This window comes from Staurois parvus, unplaced genomic scaffold (assembly GCF_062004578.1).
Source record: "Staurois parvus isolate SC_StPar_1 unplaced genomic scaffold, SC_StPar_1.0 ptg000133l, whole genome shotgun sequence".
NCBI lineage: Eukaryota > Metazoa > Chordata > Amphibia > Anura > Ranidae > Staurois > Staurois parvus.
The window spans coordinates 8,272,502-8,289,822 of NW_028317929.1; the positions used below are offsets into that span (position 1 = coordinate 8,272,502).

The 17,321-nt window shown below is 39.7% G+C and overlaps 1 protein-coding gene across 1 annotated transcript in view; it reads left to right on the top strand.

Annotated features, from left to right (window-relative positions):
* Positions 1 to 17,321, top strand: part of PRELID2 (PRELI domain containing 2) — a 145,331-nt gene that overhangs the window by 54,603 nt on the left and 73,407 nt on the right. The window contains exons 2-3 of the mRNA XM_089673021.1: positions 11,671 to 11,728; positions 13,999 to 14,072. Coding sequence (XP_089529147.1) covers positions 11,671 to 11,728; positions 13,999 to 14,072 — 132 coding nt within the window. The remainder of the gene's footprint in view (positions 1 to 11,670; positions 11,729 to 13,998; positions 14,073 to 17,321) is intronic.

Sequence of the window (17,321 nt, forward strand, 5' to 3'; positions counted from 1 at the left end):
TAGTGCATCAGGATCTGGTGCAGCTGTGCATAGTAGCCAATTAGCTTCTAACTTCAGCTTGTTCAATTGAAAGTGGTAGCAAAGTCCCTATTTATTTATTTGTTTATTTCTATCTATCTCTTAAATGTGCACCGTTTAGGAGATATTCGCTTGCTTGGCAGTTGGTAATGTCACCGGCGCGTGCTCTCTGAAGAAACCGTATACCCGTGCTGTTCCCATGCTGTTCCTTCAGAGCTCTGAGCCGTGACCGTGTTTCCCGCGTGCACGTGCGGAAGTGACGTAATAGGGGCTCGGCTATTGAAGCAGCCACAGCATACTAACCTGGAAAGAAGATGGAAGTCTCTGTAGTGGTTACAGCGTAGAGCTAGAGGGCTTTGTTTTTATGTAGGTTTTTCAGAATGTGCTAGGACACCATGCATGTTAGCACATTACGCTTTTACCTTGCAGGGAGAAAAACATATATTTTTTTTTTTTTCACCCACGTTTACTACTGCTTTAGCCTCCCTAGCGGTCTGATTATGTCAGTATTTCTGTGCTCAAAGCGGTACTTTTTTTTTTTTTTGCATGAAAATATGTCGGTTTTTTTTTTTTATTGTAGGCCTGTAATTTTTAGGAATAACTCACTGAAATCTGTCCGAACAAGAGTCTAGTAAATATCCTGAGAATGTAAAATTTGAAACCCGAAATCATAAATTATAATTTAATAATCATAAAAATAATATAATCATTTTAATTCCATAATATAATCAAACCAAAAACACTGAAATTTGAAATATAGCGCCAAGTTCGCACATCGCTGAGTTCAGTCGCAAAATCGCTTTCAGGGTCTAATGACAAATTTCCCCACAAATCATCAATCAATTCTGCAAGTAGTTTTAATTTACTATCGCTGTTCTCTAGCTGATCTAAAACTGCTTTTGACCTAAAGGGATGCTTTCTGGATGCCATGGACATTTCTCAGTTTCCAGGCAGAAAGAATGGTAAAAATGCAGGCAGGGCACAGGACAAAGCTGTAGGGACAAAATGTATGTGAAATGGTTTGATATAGTAAAACATTACTGTATTGGTGAATGTCACTTTTTGACATTTTTAAATTTCCCACCGTTCTGTCCCCCGTACATCCCGGCGTTGCAGGGAACGGAACCCAGAAGACAGATGCCGACATCCGCCGGAGGACATTGCCGGGGACACTGCAGGAGGGACATCGCAGGAGCGGAGGACAAGGTAAGAGAAGAACAGATCCCGGAGCAACGCTGCAGGGTACCGCTTGTGGTGCTGAAACTTTACCCCGAGCTACACTCGGGAATACTTCCGCGGAGGTTAAACTTTGACAATAAAACCTGGAAGCTGATTGCTTTTTATGCAGAGCTGCACCAGATTTTCAGCATGCTCCAGTTTTAGTAAATCCCCCTTCCCCATGTGTAAATTTATTATTGAGAAACTCTAAATAGTCCAAAATAGTTTTTACTAATACTTTGTTCTTCCATTCGTTATTGTTTTTTTTCTTTAACCAAGTTTGTAAGCTTTTAAACACACAGTATTCATCTGTTTTATACCACTGTGTTGAAAAATTAAATTAGGTTTTCTGACGTAAAGCATTTTTTAGGAATTGAACTCTACTTTAGTTCCCTGCTACCCACCCTTTTATGCCATTTGTGTGCCCTTTGCTACTGTACAGAGTATGTGTGCAAGCACCAACCATCTCTTCTTATGGGGTGGGGTAGGGAAAACTGCACTTTGGCATCTTTTCCCCGAGTGCCAGAGGATTTTGTATCTGAACTGTTTGTGAGCTTAAAATTAGTTGCTAAATTAGGGTTAATGTAAGGGGATTAAATCGGGACTCCAGCATATTGAAAATAACTGACTACTCATTTCTGTGATGACAATCTAATTAGAACAACTGGCTACTCATTTATACTATTAGTGTAGTTCAGAGCTTAAAATTTTGAGTCCTAGACGTACTAGCCAGGCACAACCCTTACTCTCCACCAGTTGCCCCACCCAACCTTGCCCAGGTCCACTTCCAACCCCATCCCTGGCCCGTCCCCCAACCATGCCCCCTTTTAAAGCTTATGAAATTACATTTTTCTTTAGAATAAAGAGTCCAAAATATAAAAAACTGCAATTATAACATTAGCTTTATTATGTCAATTTTTAAAAACAGAAAAGACCGACAATTTTGAAAAAAAAAAACAATTTGACTTTTTGCTATTAAACATGTCCAGTAAAAAAAATCTAATTTACACCAAATTGTATTTTGCTACATGTCCCAGTACGTGTAAATGAATTGGTTTACGTGTAAGTTATAGCGTTTGCAAATGGCGGTATAGATATTGGAATTTTTTTCTTTTAATTTTATTTTTACTAATGGCGGCGATCAGCGACCTATAGCGGGACTACGGCAGGCATTCTGACACTGGGGGGGGAACTGACTTGGTGCCACTGACATCCACAGTGACACCAATACAGTGATAAAAAGCACTGACACTGTACTAATGGCACTGGGCAGGAAGGAGTTAACATCTGGGACGATCAAAGGGTTAACTGTGTACTGTGTGTTTTTTTTTTTGTTTTTTTTTATGGGGCTGTTTGTGTGCTTTTAGCAGCCAGTGGTGGTGGGAGCTGAAGAAGGGGAGCTGTGCACCTGAAGGCACACACCGAGCTCTCATCAGGGTGGGTGTCAGCACACTTTCGCCCCCACATTATTTTCACTTGCCAAATTCAAACCGACAAGTGGAAATTTCAAGGCCTGGTGTAGTTAATGCAACTGAATGCATAAATAAACCGGTCTTTGATGGGGTTCCAAAAGACCTGGGACAGTCTTTATGGAGAAAAGATGCAGAATGTGTGACACGCCACTCCACTGAATAGATCTCATTCTTTTTTACCTACTTTTAAATACATGTACAACATCCAGGGCACATTTTTCAATGCTGGTGTGTGCCTGTACATTCTGAAAAACAGAACACATGTTTTAGCCTATATTTTGACTGGGGAGTTTTGACCGAGATCTCAGCATTGAATGGGTTCCCTCAGCATCATTGTCAGTGGAAGGAAGAATGCCCCTGCATCAGTGGTCAGTTTGAGAATTTATGGCTACTGGAAAGGCCCTGCAAGTTTACAAACCACTGGAAAGTGCGCCAGTTTGTGTCCTACAAATGTTTAAACTGCCAGAGATATTGGCCACCACACTGTACCCATAATACACATAAAACTCTGGAGAAGGAAACTTTCCATAGAGATTAATGGAGATCAAGCCCCCCCCCCCCATGTGCAAGACAAGCAGGACCTAAAGATGAAGACCTTCAAGAGCAGGCCAAGCAGCTCCGAGGCCACACGCCAGAGTTCTTAGGGGAACATGGACAGGCATGTGTACAACTTTTTCAGTGGTCATAAGTGAGCTCATCTGACCTCTAAAAATGTATCCACTTTATTAACTTCTGATTTAGTAGGGTGTAGCTCCTTGGACTTGCCCTAAAAGTCTTGGGGAGGAGGGTACATGGCCTATTGGTCAGTTACTCCCCTTCCCTTGGCATCTCCCTTCAAGGGAGCCGCACCTAGTACATGAGCTGGAGATGCTTCAGCAGACCTGTCTAAGAAAGGAGTCCACCTGGTTTCTGCCGCTGGACCATGAGTACCCCAGTCCCTGTCAGGAGCCCTGCACTCTGGAGGATCAGGGCTAGGATCCTCTCTCTTCGGAAGAGAACCATGTGTACATCGTGTGCACTTTTTTTGTGCTTTTATTTTTGTGTGCTCACTTTTTTGTGCACCGTGTGTTTTACGGTTTGGGAGTGTTTCACTATACCACAGAGCTTTTTAAAAAAAAAAAAAAAAAAAACCCTACTAGCAAATGTTAACATCATAGATCAACATTGCCTGTGTAGTTTAGCCATAAAGTTTAATAATTTCATTCTTCAAAGCAAAATTTTAAAACTTTACTAATCAACCGACAATGATGATGATTTTCATAATATGGCCCATTCTCAATTTTGTGTTGTACTTTTCTGAACATACACCTAATAAGAAATTTTTTGTATGTTTCGGCAACAAACAATTTTTTCATTTTTATCCTATATACTACCTGATTAGCACACGCTAAAGTGGGTTGCCTTGCCTGCATAATTAGCATAGTTTACGACCTACATTTGTTTGTTTTATGCTTTACGTGATGTGTAATGCTTTTTACTAATTGTAAGAGCAGTTCATTAAATATTTATACACCTTAGATACCTTGGATTTTTAAATATTTATAAGAACATCTACAAATACATTTACACTCTAAATATTATTGTAATAAAAACAAATGACAAAAAATACATAGAAATTTATCAAAAGGAAACTAGGTTTAAGGAGCCAGAAAGATGTATAGAAATAATACATATATTACTGCAACCTTGTGACCAAAAAAGTTTTTTAAAGGGAACATATAGTGTATTTTCAGAAGACTCATATTTAGCATTTATTTTAGTGTTAACCCGTAATTTATTTTTACATGCTTGTATTAATTATATATAGGGAACTACCAATGTTTTGGGCCAGTTACTCTCTTTGGGCCAGTTACTCTCTTAAAAGTGAACTCCAGTCAGATATTTAAAATAAAAACCATTTAATGCAGAAATTTCTTTAAAAATACATTTTTACATACAGCTGGCTTCAGTACCTGACTTAGAATGAGAAAAGGAGAAGTAATCAGGCTCTGCATGCACATGTGCTGACAGGGAGCATGCTGACAGGAGGAGAGTGAACAGAGGTGATGGCTTATCAATGTGTTTTATAAAGTCAGCAAGTTGCTGTTGGGAAAATGGCATCACTCTTAACTGTGTTTTTGGAAGTCTAACGTCATCAGGGCTTAGAATTTTATAGTGCAACAGGGACCTGGATAAATAGTTTTTCTTGGGATTTAATTCTTGCCACTCCTGCCATCCACATAGCCGTGTATGAAGTGGCAAAAATGAAATCCCAGGATTAAACCAATGTCCAGACCTCCCCTGCACTCTAATCTAATCCCTCATAAAAACTGATTTTCATAGCTTGACGATCTCCTCTTTCTATTTAGTATAACCAGACTATCCCAGAACACCTTTCAAACGGCTCCACAGAGATTCGAGACCTGCCACATTATAGCAACCAATTTGATTCAGTAGGAGCTCCCATAAAACTTGTAGTCCACCAATTTAGAAATTAACTCTGATAAAGTGGTCTTGCCCTTCTAGCTCTGCTGTTTGTCAATTTTTTTAACTGAGATTAAGATATCTGCCACAAATTCTAAAAAGTCAGCTGACTTCTAGACTGCTGTTATGAAAAGAACCACGTACAGCTGTTGTATAGCATGGCAAGTAATGCTACATATGTATAAATATACATCTACAGCCCTGGCCAGAAGTTTTGAGAATTACACAAATAATAATTTTCACAAAGTCTGCTCCTTCAGTGTTTTTAGATCTTTGTCAGATGTTACTATGGTATACTTTAGTATAATTACAAGCATTTCATAAGTGTCAAAGGCTTTTATTGACAATTACATTACGTTTATGCAAAGAGTCAATATTTGCAGTGTTGACCCTTCTCTTTCAATACCTCTGCAATTCGCCCTGGCAAGCTGTTAATCAACTTCAGGGAAACATCCAGACTGATGGCAGCCTATTCAATGAAGCCTAATCAATGCTTGGAGTTTGTCAGAAATTGTGGGGTTATTTTGTTCACCTGCCTCTTGAGGATTGACCACAAGTTCTTAATGGGATTAAGGTCTGGGGAGTTTCCTGGCCATGGACCCAGAATTGTGATGCTTTGATCCCCATGCCACTTAGTTATCACTTTTACCTTATGATAATGTGCTCCATCATGCTGGAAAAGGCATTGTTTGTCACCAAATTGTTATCGGATGGTTGGGAGATGTTGGAGGATGTTTTTGTACCATTCTTTATTCATGAAGCAACCCCACATATGAATTGTCTCAGGATGTTTTACTGTTGACACATGACAGATGATAGTGCTCACCTTTTCTTCCCTGGACACGTTTTTTTCCGGATGCTCCAAACAATTGGAAAGGAGATTCATCAGAGAAAATGACTTTACCTCAGTCCTCAGCAGTCCAATCCCTGTACCTTTTTTTAAATAAAAACTTGTTCAGTGTAGCTTTGGGTGTGGGTGCCACCATTCCTATTTCCATATAGAGAAAGTTACAACTTACATTTTATGGTATTTTTAAGGCAACCTTGGAGTATATACAAAGAAACCAATTGTTAGATAAAAGAAATTTGTTCAAATAAAATGTTGATCTTTTAAACAAGTTAATCCATATTGGGTAAGCAATACATATTAGACAATATCTCTACAAGACCACAGAAATAGGTCCTCCACTGTAATAATGGATTAATGGACCCCTTCCGTGCCGGACACGCCAACATAGTAATTTATTACATTATTACAAACTTTTTGTACATGTCAGTGTGGAGGTTTGTGTTTGTCTTCATGATGGGGCTGTCCTATGTTACCACTGGATACATATTGTAATAACCACAATTTTGTGAAGTGAATGACTTGTCAAAAATCGTTGTATTTTTTATTGGCTAATATGTATTGCTTACCGAATATAAATTTTGTTTATATAAAAGAAATTTGCTCAACTAAAATGTTGATCTTTTAAACCATTGGTTTCCTTTTTATATACTCCAAGGTTGCCTTGAAATTCCCATAAAATGTAAGTTGTAACTATCCCTGTACCTTTTTCAGATTACCAGTCTATCCCTGATGTTTTTCCTGGAGAGAAGTGGCTTCTTTGCCGCTTTTATTTACACCAGGCCATCCTCCAAAAGAATCTGCCTCACTGTGCATGCAGATGCCTCACACCTGCCTGCTACCATTCCTGAGCAAGCTCTGCACTGGTTGTGCCCTGATCTGGCATCTGAATCAACTATAGGAGTTGGTCCTGGTGCTTGCTGGACTTTCTTGGGTGCCCTGAAGCCTTTTTCACAATAATTGAACCTCTCCTTGACGTTCTTGATGATACAATAAATGGTTGATTTATGTGCAATCTTAGTAGTAGCAATATCCTTGCCTGTGAATCCCTTTTTGTGCAAAGCAATGATGACTGCACGCATTTCCTTTGCAGGTGAATTTAATATTTCTTTCATTCTCAAAACTTTTGGCCAGGGCTGTACACATCGTATATAGAAACTACGTTTTTAAACATGATCGCTTACACTTTGTTACTTGTACAGTATCATGCCAATTTTTTAGGCACCTGTTAAAAATGCTGCAAAGCACAAATGCTTTAAAAATGAATGCCATTAGCATTTTTTAAATTAAGAAACTTCATAGTGCAGGAAAAAATTGCAAAAAAAAATTACATAAATATTCAGCGTGACCACCCTTTGCCATTAATACAGCAGCAATTCTCTTATATTCACTTGCATGCAGGTTCTGCAGGTGCTCACATGGGAGGTTGTTCCAAGAATCCTGGAAAACATTCTAAAATTTCGCTGCAGACATTGGCTGTACACATGGGCCGAATATTGTATGAAATCAGCCAGTACAGTAGAAACTGGCTGTCCTTCTCAAAACCGGCTTCTGTCGAACAAGCAAGCTGGAAAACCAGCATCCGATTGGTATCCCATCAGCGCTCTTAGCCGGGGGGGGGGGGGGTTCGTCCCCTGTCAGAACACAATAGCACAGCAGGGAGATTGCTGTACTAACATTGCAACACTCCATTTTTTTTTTTTTTTCTCCCAGTGTTTACTGGAACAAAAAAAAACTTTGCTTGTGCACCAGGCATTACTTCTGTAGCCCTTTGGTGGACAAACCGTTATGGCCTAAGGGCCTGTTCATGCCACAATACACCTTTTTCATACCTTTAAAGCTCGTTGCAGTGCTCTACATTAGTCAGGGCAATAAAAATGAATGAATGCACTTCAAAAATGGGGCTTGATCATATTTTTTTTTTTTTTTTTTTGCAGTATGCCACAGCACAAATAATGCATTGTGGCGTGATGCCTTGTGGCGCAGGTGTGTTGGGATGCAATAGGATGCTGTTCACAATAAATGGCACTGTAACGTACATAAAGTTTTTTTTCAGTTCTTTTTCTGCTCCCCAGTTCTTGTGCTTTTCATGCCTAGGTAAGTCATTTGGCTTTCCACTTCAGAGGAATGGCTTCTAGATTGTGAATCTCATGACTGTCACTTCTGATGTGACTTCTTCAGGTCAATCAATGGATGAACCCTGGTCCCAGTGGTTTCTTCAAGTTTTGAACTGACAGCAGTGCCGGGTGCGTTTAAATTTTGAAAGGGAGAAAGCTTGATGTTTTTCTTATTTGTGGCACTTGTGTTGGCAGTGCTCAACCTCACCATTTATGCGTCTGCAAAAGAGTCTCAGAATGCCTACCACATAAATTGTGTTGAAAAGCAACCTTGCTGTAGCAGAATGACAGTCTTGTGGCTATGCTCAATTTTGCTATAGTGTGAGATTTGAAGGTTAAAACCTCATATGTACCGCAGTCTCACCTTTTTAGTATGCCTGGCCCAAACTCTGTTTTCTTCAATCTACACAGTTGTTTCAGTTAGTTTAGGTCAGTTTACACATTATGTCATTGATAGTTATCACCTGTCTGTGTAATTCCTAAGGAACATGCCACTGCTTTGTAGTTATGACTGCAAACCATCTCGCAGCAAATCAGTGCAATATGGAAAGACCTATACTTCCCAGCGCTTGCAAAAAGAACCTTTTAAAGGATCGGTTCATCTTTGATGGTTTAGACAAAACCTCAGCAGTAATTTTAAACCTGCTATGAATGCAAATCAACATGTGCAAAGTCATATTCTTGAAAGTATTACTTGTCGTCCTGCTCTGATAGTCTGCAATTGAGCCCTGATTTCAAAAGATGCACGCCTGCAGCTATTTTTCCAGCTGTAGACACGTGGTCAGGTACTGTAGTTCATTGCCTGGGATAAAACTACAAAGGGCGCAGCAGGCAATAAATGCCCCTTTTCCTGTGATATTAGTGCTGCTGTGCCATGGGGAGTGAGAGACAGGTGACTTGCTTACTACATTTCTTTGAGCTCCTCCACATTCTATCTGTCCTGCATTATATCAGGGGCAGCAATCAGATTGGGAATTTGCCTCAACCCCAGGTGGCCTAAAGATATGTAATTTTGCATGGTGATTTTTTTTTTTTTAATGTGCTGGGGCTCCTTGGAGGCACTGGTATGTTTACAACAAAGGTGAACAAATATTTTAAACATATTGAATGTTTGTTTTTGATTCACAGCAGTGGCTTTCCCCCATCTTATATATGCTATATTTAGACTGACATACTCCTTCTACAGTGATCAGAAAAGCTTTTTGTTTAGGATTTTTCTCACGGTCTGCATTTTAAGGACATGCACTTGCGCGGCTATCAAATTAGGTCCAGCGGCTGTCCGTGCAGCTGCTGCGCCCAATAGATGAATGGGACTGCCTGCATGTGAATGCATGGAACACCTGTGCAATCCTGTGTGCGCAAAGATGGCCCCTTGCATGGTGTACACATAGATACACCCTTGTTAATGAGGTCTGAAGACTTTTCCCCTTTGAAATGAGACCAGGCATGCTGCCCCAGTACCCTAATAGGCTTGTCAGTAAAGGGCCGGCTACAGCATTTTCTGTTATAAGTGGGCGACAGGAGTGGGCTTCCTGCTATCTTAAGTGAGGATCACAGGTGGTGTTAACAAGTACCCCTAAGTTTCATACCTATACCATGGCATACCATAGACTCAAAGGGGGCTGCCCTGGGCATCCTGCCGGCTCATGTGCAGCTAACAACACGGGGCAGTCTGCAGCATTTCCTTTGAGGATACTGAGGATGTCAGTCATGACTGTTGTTTCTAACCTGATTTGCTGCCTTCCTCAGGGTCCCCTTTATCCCCGTCTGGAGTGGCTGACTCTTCTTGGTTGTCAAGGGAGGAATTTTCTACTACCATGTCAGAAATAATGGATAAGCCCTCTACTCTTAACTCTTCTTCAGTGTCTGTTTCTCATCTTCCTCTAACAGCAGTTGATGTTTCCCATTCAGATATGAAAGAAGAGACTGTGTGCTTTGCTTTTGTTTTTTTGTCATGGATTTGGAGCATGAGGAGAGTCCTAATGCTTGCATATCTCCAAAGCTTAACGACTTTTGTTGATTCATACCTGTTTGTTCTTCTATGTCTTTTTGGATGCTGATTCTGAATGAAAGTGACCTTTTCATTATTGATCAGCTAATCTAGTACTCTGAGGAAAGCTGAAAGGTCTGCATCTCTGTTGAAGTGATTTAAAGTAACACAGGGGGGCTAAAAGCCCCATTCCACGACACCGCTGATTTTATAACCTTTCCTTTGGACCTGTATATTTTATTAAATTGTTTAGTTCTGTATAAATGGGAAACAGGTCATACCGTTTGGCATAGTCTCCCCTGTCTGCTGCATAAAACAAGAATACTTAGGGTGAATATATTAGGAATATCTGGAATAATTTATTCTGCTCAAACACACACAGGGCCAGAGGGGGCAAATATGTCTGTGGCCTTTGCTTTAGCCAGACCCAGAGGGAAAGGAGAAATCACCCAGCAAACTATACAGAAGGTACATGATTTGCTGATGGTGGAGGAGGTGATGGCACCAACTTTATTCTAGGTGGAGGAGGGGACTTGCGTTGCCCATGTGCCATGCATATTATACAGGAGACATACATATGTCATCTGCATGATTGATGGGTGACATACAATCATTAATTGCCACTTTTACAGTGGAGTAATTTAGCATTGATAATTCTGCGCTGCAGGAATGGATGATGTTATCTGGAGACTAAACAGTCTCTTGCAAACTTCAGCCAATCCGTGAGGAAGAGGTAATGTTTAAATATTTTTTTAAGTTTTATTTGTTTTGGGGGGTGCGGATTGCAAGTAGCTGGTCTTGCCCAGGGCACAAAATAGTCTGGCCATGTCCCTACATCAGTGTGCAAGAACGCCACCAGGTTGCCATATTTAATTGAATTTTACAGAAAATTACATCAGCTGCAGATTGACAAGGAAAGGTAATTCTGAATAACATTCAATTCAAATATGGCTACTGAACTGCCTATCTCAAAGGAAACATACTGAGAAAGTATGGAGGCTACTACTGTTGACCCTCCTGATTGATGATCCTTGTTTTTTTGGCTGTTATCCTGATCCAATATCTTTACTGAGTTCTGAGTCACTGACTCAGAACACATATGGAGTTCTGAATTTAATCACTTTCTAATCTGCAGGCTTGGTATGGGTCAGTGGCTGAGAAAGTATTAAAGGCAGAGATAGGCAGGCAACTAACATTTTCAGAGGTCCCACTATCTCTGAAGGTCAGCATCTTTGTGTCCTTTTTTAAGTACAGCCACAATTTTTCCTAGATAATAAAAGTAGCTAATTTCGTACTTTTTTGTTGGCTTTATTTGATCTTAAATGATAAATTTGGTAAACTCATGTGAGTACACAAAACATTTTAATAATTATAAGAAGAATAGTTTTATACTTTTTTAAATAATCGATAATCCCCGATGATTGTCAACATGCCTATCCCTTGTGTATGCTTATCAGCCATGCAGATTTGCTTCCATTTTTCTTATGTGAACCAAATCAAAATGTTCTTTCAGTCTCTTATTGCTTACTATATGTTTTTCTCTAGTATCCAACACCTTTAGAGAAACATGTTACAGCTGTCAAAACGGTGGAAGAACAATCGGGTAAGCAAGCTTCTAAACCATGTTTTGTTAAAAAATAAAAGGCAAGTAAAGACGCTGTCTATAGAAGCCTAAAAATTCTCAGATTTTTATTACAACTGTAGGTTCAGGAGAAAAAGTACATAACTTATTATATTATTAAGCTCCGATAATGGGATTAGGAGAGTTGGCCACATTGCATGGAAACAGAGAAGGTAACGCTAGACTTTATTAGAGGTAAAACAGAAGATGTTAGTTAACTTTGTACCTCTGTAAAATTAAGCTTTTATGTGTGCTGAAATGTATAGTATAATATATATACATGTATAATATTTTTTATATATATATATTATAGTTTACACACAATTTTATGTGCATGCATCCAGTGTAGCTAGTATCAAAATGCAGCCAATTGGCTTTAATTAGATAATTTGCTGCTTTAATTAGATACCATCATATCAGTAAAACGTTTTTCTGCTGTGTAATCATTATAAGCAATTGTGCCAAAGCTTGTGTATGAATTTGATTTGCAAGCCAAGGTGTCAGATTTTTATCATTGTTATGGGACTTCAAAAAATGTGGTTTCTAGTTCAATATATACGAATTCTTGCAAATATTGTACCTCCAAAAATATATTTTTAGTGACGCAAGCTGAGGTTTCACACATCTGAGATTTGAATATAAAATGGCACTTATTACAATATTTATTTATTTATTTTTTAGTGAGAATCAGTCAGGTGTTGACAGGGCCATGGAGTTAGTGGTTGTAAAGGCTCAAGGATTTTTACCTTCATGCATTCTATCCATGCAGGTAAAAAACTTTCTGTGTGTAGCAGTGCCCCCAGCCCCCTTAGTACTTACCTGAGTCTCACTGTGATCTAGCGATGTGAGTGACAGCCTTGGCTGTTTTGGGTCTCTTCCTCCTCATTGGCTGAGACAGCAAGTGGGAGCCATTGGCTCCCGCTGCTCTCAATCGCAGCCAGTTAGCCAATGAAGAGAGAAGAGGGGGTGGGGCCAAGCTGTGAATGGACACACGGAGCATTGCAAGTTGCTTGCTGTGGGGTCACCAGACAGGACAGAGGAGCCAGGAGAGCCTGCGGGGGACACAAGAAGAGGTCTGTGCAAAACCACTGAACACAGTAGGTAAGTATAGAATGAGAATGTTTGTTGTTTAAAGAAAAAAAAAAAAAAAAAATGAACCTTTTTAATCGCTTTAATTTCAGCCAGTTCATCAGGAACTGCTCAAAATTCGTATAATGTATGGCCAACTTTACCAAATTATGTACTTCATTGCCTACCAGATTTAACACTGTGTGCAAAGATTATACAACTAGACTATATGTGGTTAGCTTTAATGTGTCCTCAGTGTCTAGAAGGAAGGTTGTAAGATACCAATTGCACATATGCAAATTATGTTAACGATTAAGTTCACCTTTACAGAAAAAAATGTATTTTTTCCTGCAGGGGCCTGAAAAACATTGCACCCAGAATCTGTAGATCACGGGTGCAATCTGGGCTCCTGCAGACATGTCCTCCGGCTTTCAGCCCATTTCTCTTTGAAAGCTGGAAGGCATGTCCATGGACTCAACAGTGCCCCGCAGCCCAATTAAACTTAAAGTCCATTGGCTGTAGTGGCATACGGTACTTGTAGTTTATTCATTCACAAGAATCTGTAAGTGAATGATGTGGCTGTGTAGGTGGAGCCCCGCACAGCAGCACTATGTTTAAAAAGGGACATGTGGTGGGAGAGAAGAACCCCCATCTGCTGTCACAGGTGGGGAGGTATCAGGGGGAGAGGGAGTAGAAGCTGTAACATGTTGCAAAGGTGAACTTATCCTTCAGGTTTGGGAGACTTGGCTTCATGTTACTACACGACTGTGCAGATGATCTACATCACTGCTCATGGAGTAGTGTGAAGGGGCATGAGGATCAACTAGGTATCACCTGAATATGTAGCTTACTATCCAAGTCAGTGAGAACCTGACTGTTTTTCTCTTTAAACAGAATTGGAACGAATACTGGGGTTAATGTTATGGAGCTGCCATTATGCATTTTGATTTATTTTTAATAAAGGCTGTCAACCTCCTCCCAAAGATACTTTCTTTTTTTTAAGATCTTTTGTTTTCTGTTTTTCACAATGTTGATAGTCAGTTGTTCCCAATGCAAAAAAAAAAAAAAAAAAAAAAGACACCTTAACTATAACACTGTTTCTAGAAATACGATGCTTTAGAGAAAAATTGTGCAATCTCCTGCTGTTTTGTTTTTTTGTTTTTTTTCATCCTTTCAATAAACAGACCCAGAAACAGGAATTGTGTACAGGCGGAGGATTGCAACATGCAATAATGTTGTTCCATCGTTTCTACAAAAGGTAAGTCCGATTTCTGGTTTTGTACATTCAGCTGGAATACCTTACTGTAACTTGGCAGGGCACCAATAGTATTTATTGCACTTTAGGAGACTTCTGGACTTTCACAAGGACTGCGTTTTTCTTGGCAAGTCACACATTACCATATATGGCCAAAAAATTCGATAACCCACATCTCAGGGAATAGGCGCACAGTGTCACATCCCAAATTACAAAACAATGCACAACAAAGGAACAAACCTTCAAAAATTAAGGGACTTTAAAGGAACTGTGCTTACAGAGTCACACATTTGTTAAAATACACATAATTTATTAAAGTCCATTAAAAAGGTGGACAGTATATACCATCATATGTTTATATTGCAACATACAGTTATAAAGTTAGATTACACTAGCAGGGATATGATATTGGTGATGACTTACGCATTTCACAGTTCACATCTGCTTTATCAGGGACATTGCTGAACCATCTAGAAAGTTAGAATAGAATACTTGATGGTACAAAAAAAAGCAATAACAATTTTTTCACACAGTATACACCAATACACATAGCTTACCACAATATCAATCACATCTATTCAATAGCTGTTGGTTCATGAGGAGATGACACACTGGATGCCTATAAACCCTATCCCCATGTGTGTAGGGGAGGGAATGCCAGACACTGTGCCAAACAGAGGGGAGAAAGAGGCGAGGGCCACCGCCAAACGCAGGTTTCCAACTACAATATAATACAAAAATAACCGTAATACGTATGACACCATGAAATCTGGAAACCTCAATGGTGAAGCAGAGAGAAAGAGAGGCTTTATACCTGTACTGATAGATTTAAAATATAGAAGGGGCATATATTGAATATGTCTATACCTTTTAAGAGCGGATACAAGCCTATCCTGATGTTAATATGACCCCCTTATTTTTATATTTATATTTGTAACTTACAAAATGACAGACAAACCACTATACACCTCACACCTAAATCCTATATAGCCCCCAGTAATCCGCCATAAAAGAAGTCCAGTTATATCCATGTAAGGGACAAAAAAAAAAGGGAGAAATGGGGAAAAAAGCCGTTATTAAGTAGTCATCCCTATAATAAAGGCCCCCAACACATCCTAGAGATTAAGCATAATGCACAGAGCAACCACAAACCAGGCTTACCCAAAATATGGATGCAGCCGATTTCCCAAATAAAGTGGTTAGTAGGAAGAGAGAGCCTGCCAACAAACGGTCTAACAGGATGGTATTCCAACAATAGCGCTCACCATCACCGCTTTCTCTCCCCTATAAGGCCCCAGTGTATGAGGCGCTCTGCCCCGACATCTGTTGTCAACTAGCGCCGAGCCTGCATGTGAGGTCACGTTTTGCCACGGGTGCTCAGCTGTAGCACATGCGCCCACCCACATCAGAACGCCATGACGGTACCCAAGAGGAGTGGGTTGGCTCTCCAAGGGCCGAGCCCAAAGGAATTGAGTACCTACGCGAGGATAGAGAGAAGAATCCCTCCTCCCTTGACAGCTGGGTGCCCGAGTGTCTGGCCAAAAAGCAAGGCACCACAATAGTGCATCACCTCTTCAAATCCAAACCTAAAGAGTTCCGCTAATACAACAGACCAAATACATTTAACAAAATATTGTAAACCATTAAGTAATACAAACTCATATGCTGTTTACAAAAAGGGCTTAAATGTAAGTACAGTATTTAAACCTGGAGGATGAGTAGGGTGTGCAGGGTTTATAGGCATCCAGTGTGTCATCTCCCCATGAACCAACAGCTGTTGGTTGCATGGTTGTGGTTGATAATATGGTAAGCTATGAGTATTGGTGTATACTGTGTGAAAACATTGTTATATTGTTTCATTTTGTTGTACTGTCAAGTATTTTATTTTAACTTTCTAGATGGTCTCATGATGTCCCTGATGAAGCAGATGTGAACTGCGAAATGCGTCAGTTACACTAGTGGGACATGATATTGTTGATGCCTAATTATGTGTTTTTAATGTTCAATACTCTATAATTGTATGTTACAATGTAATTCTATGGTGGTATATATTATCCACCTTGTTGATGCAAAAATGGGAACATTTTGGTAAAATGTCCCACCATTAATGATGTTTTTGCCACATCCCATGTATAAAAACCCAAGAAAAAAATTGAGCGATATCCCCCTGGGACTTTGTATGGTAAAACACCTAAAGTATATGAAAATATAAAACCATAAATGTTTTTATTACAAAATACGTTTCGATAAAAATAAATCAAAAGATTCAATAGAGTTGAACTGTGGTACAATGATTCATAATTCACATTTAGCAAAATATACAATGTGCATGAGACCTGACCGCTTGGGTTGTCAGCCCTTTTGTCAATTGATGTTACACAAAGTAGCTTGAACAATGATATCGTCCAGACAAATACAACGTGTTTGGGAACTCCTGTTTCCTTCAGAGAATTAATATGTCGGCTCTAAAACATAGCAAAATATCAAGTAAATGTAAAGGACATAATACACAATACCATCTAAAAAAACATGTGCGAGGAGGCTGGTTACTCATATACTTACAGATTGTACCACATCGAATATTAGTTGATAAATGTTTGTACACAATTGGATGAGGATGCTTTTCGAGTGACACACCCAGGAGAGGGCAAGCAGCAGCCCCAGTGAACCTTCCATCAGCGAAGACCACACTAATGCAGCCAATATGGGGGGGTCGGGTCTATAGAGTATATTAAAGACCATAACTAGTAAAGGAAAACTGCTATTTGTTATTTATCACTGGAAAATAATCTAGTATATAGCCCGAAAGAACTCAGATTATTGATATGGGAGCTCAATTCAAATATATAGTGTAATAATAAATAGTCTGATATATTCAGCCCAAGCAAAACTAGCAGAAGACACGTGTGAGCCTCTGTAGTAGGAATAGACCACCCTGCTAAAGAAAAAGCATAGAAAATTGTAGAGTGCTCATCAATGATATTCTTGTGCTATCACATGAAGTCGCCTAATGATCATCCAAAAGGAAGTGAAGCTGCAAAACTGCTAGTATATATAGTCATGGACTAATGCTCCTAGGCCCATGATTGGTTGTCTTTAGTTGGCGCCAGGTAACTGTCAGCCAGTTTGGAATTGAACACTCCCCCTTTCCTGGCACACACAGGCCACAGAATTGCTGCAAATGACGGTCCCCTGGCCCAGTGAGCGTGCGGCGCTTCCCCACCCACACGATGATATCACATGCATGTGCAC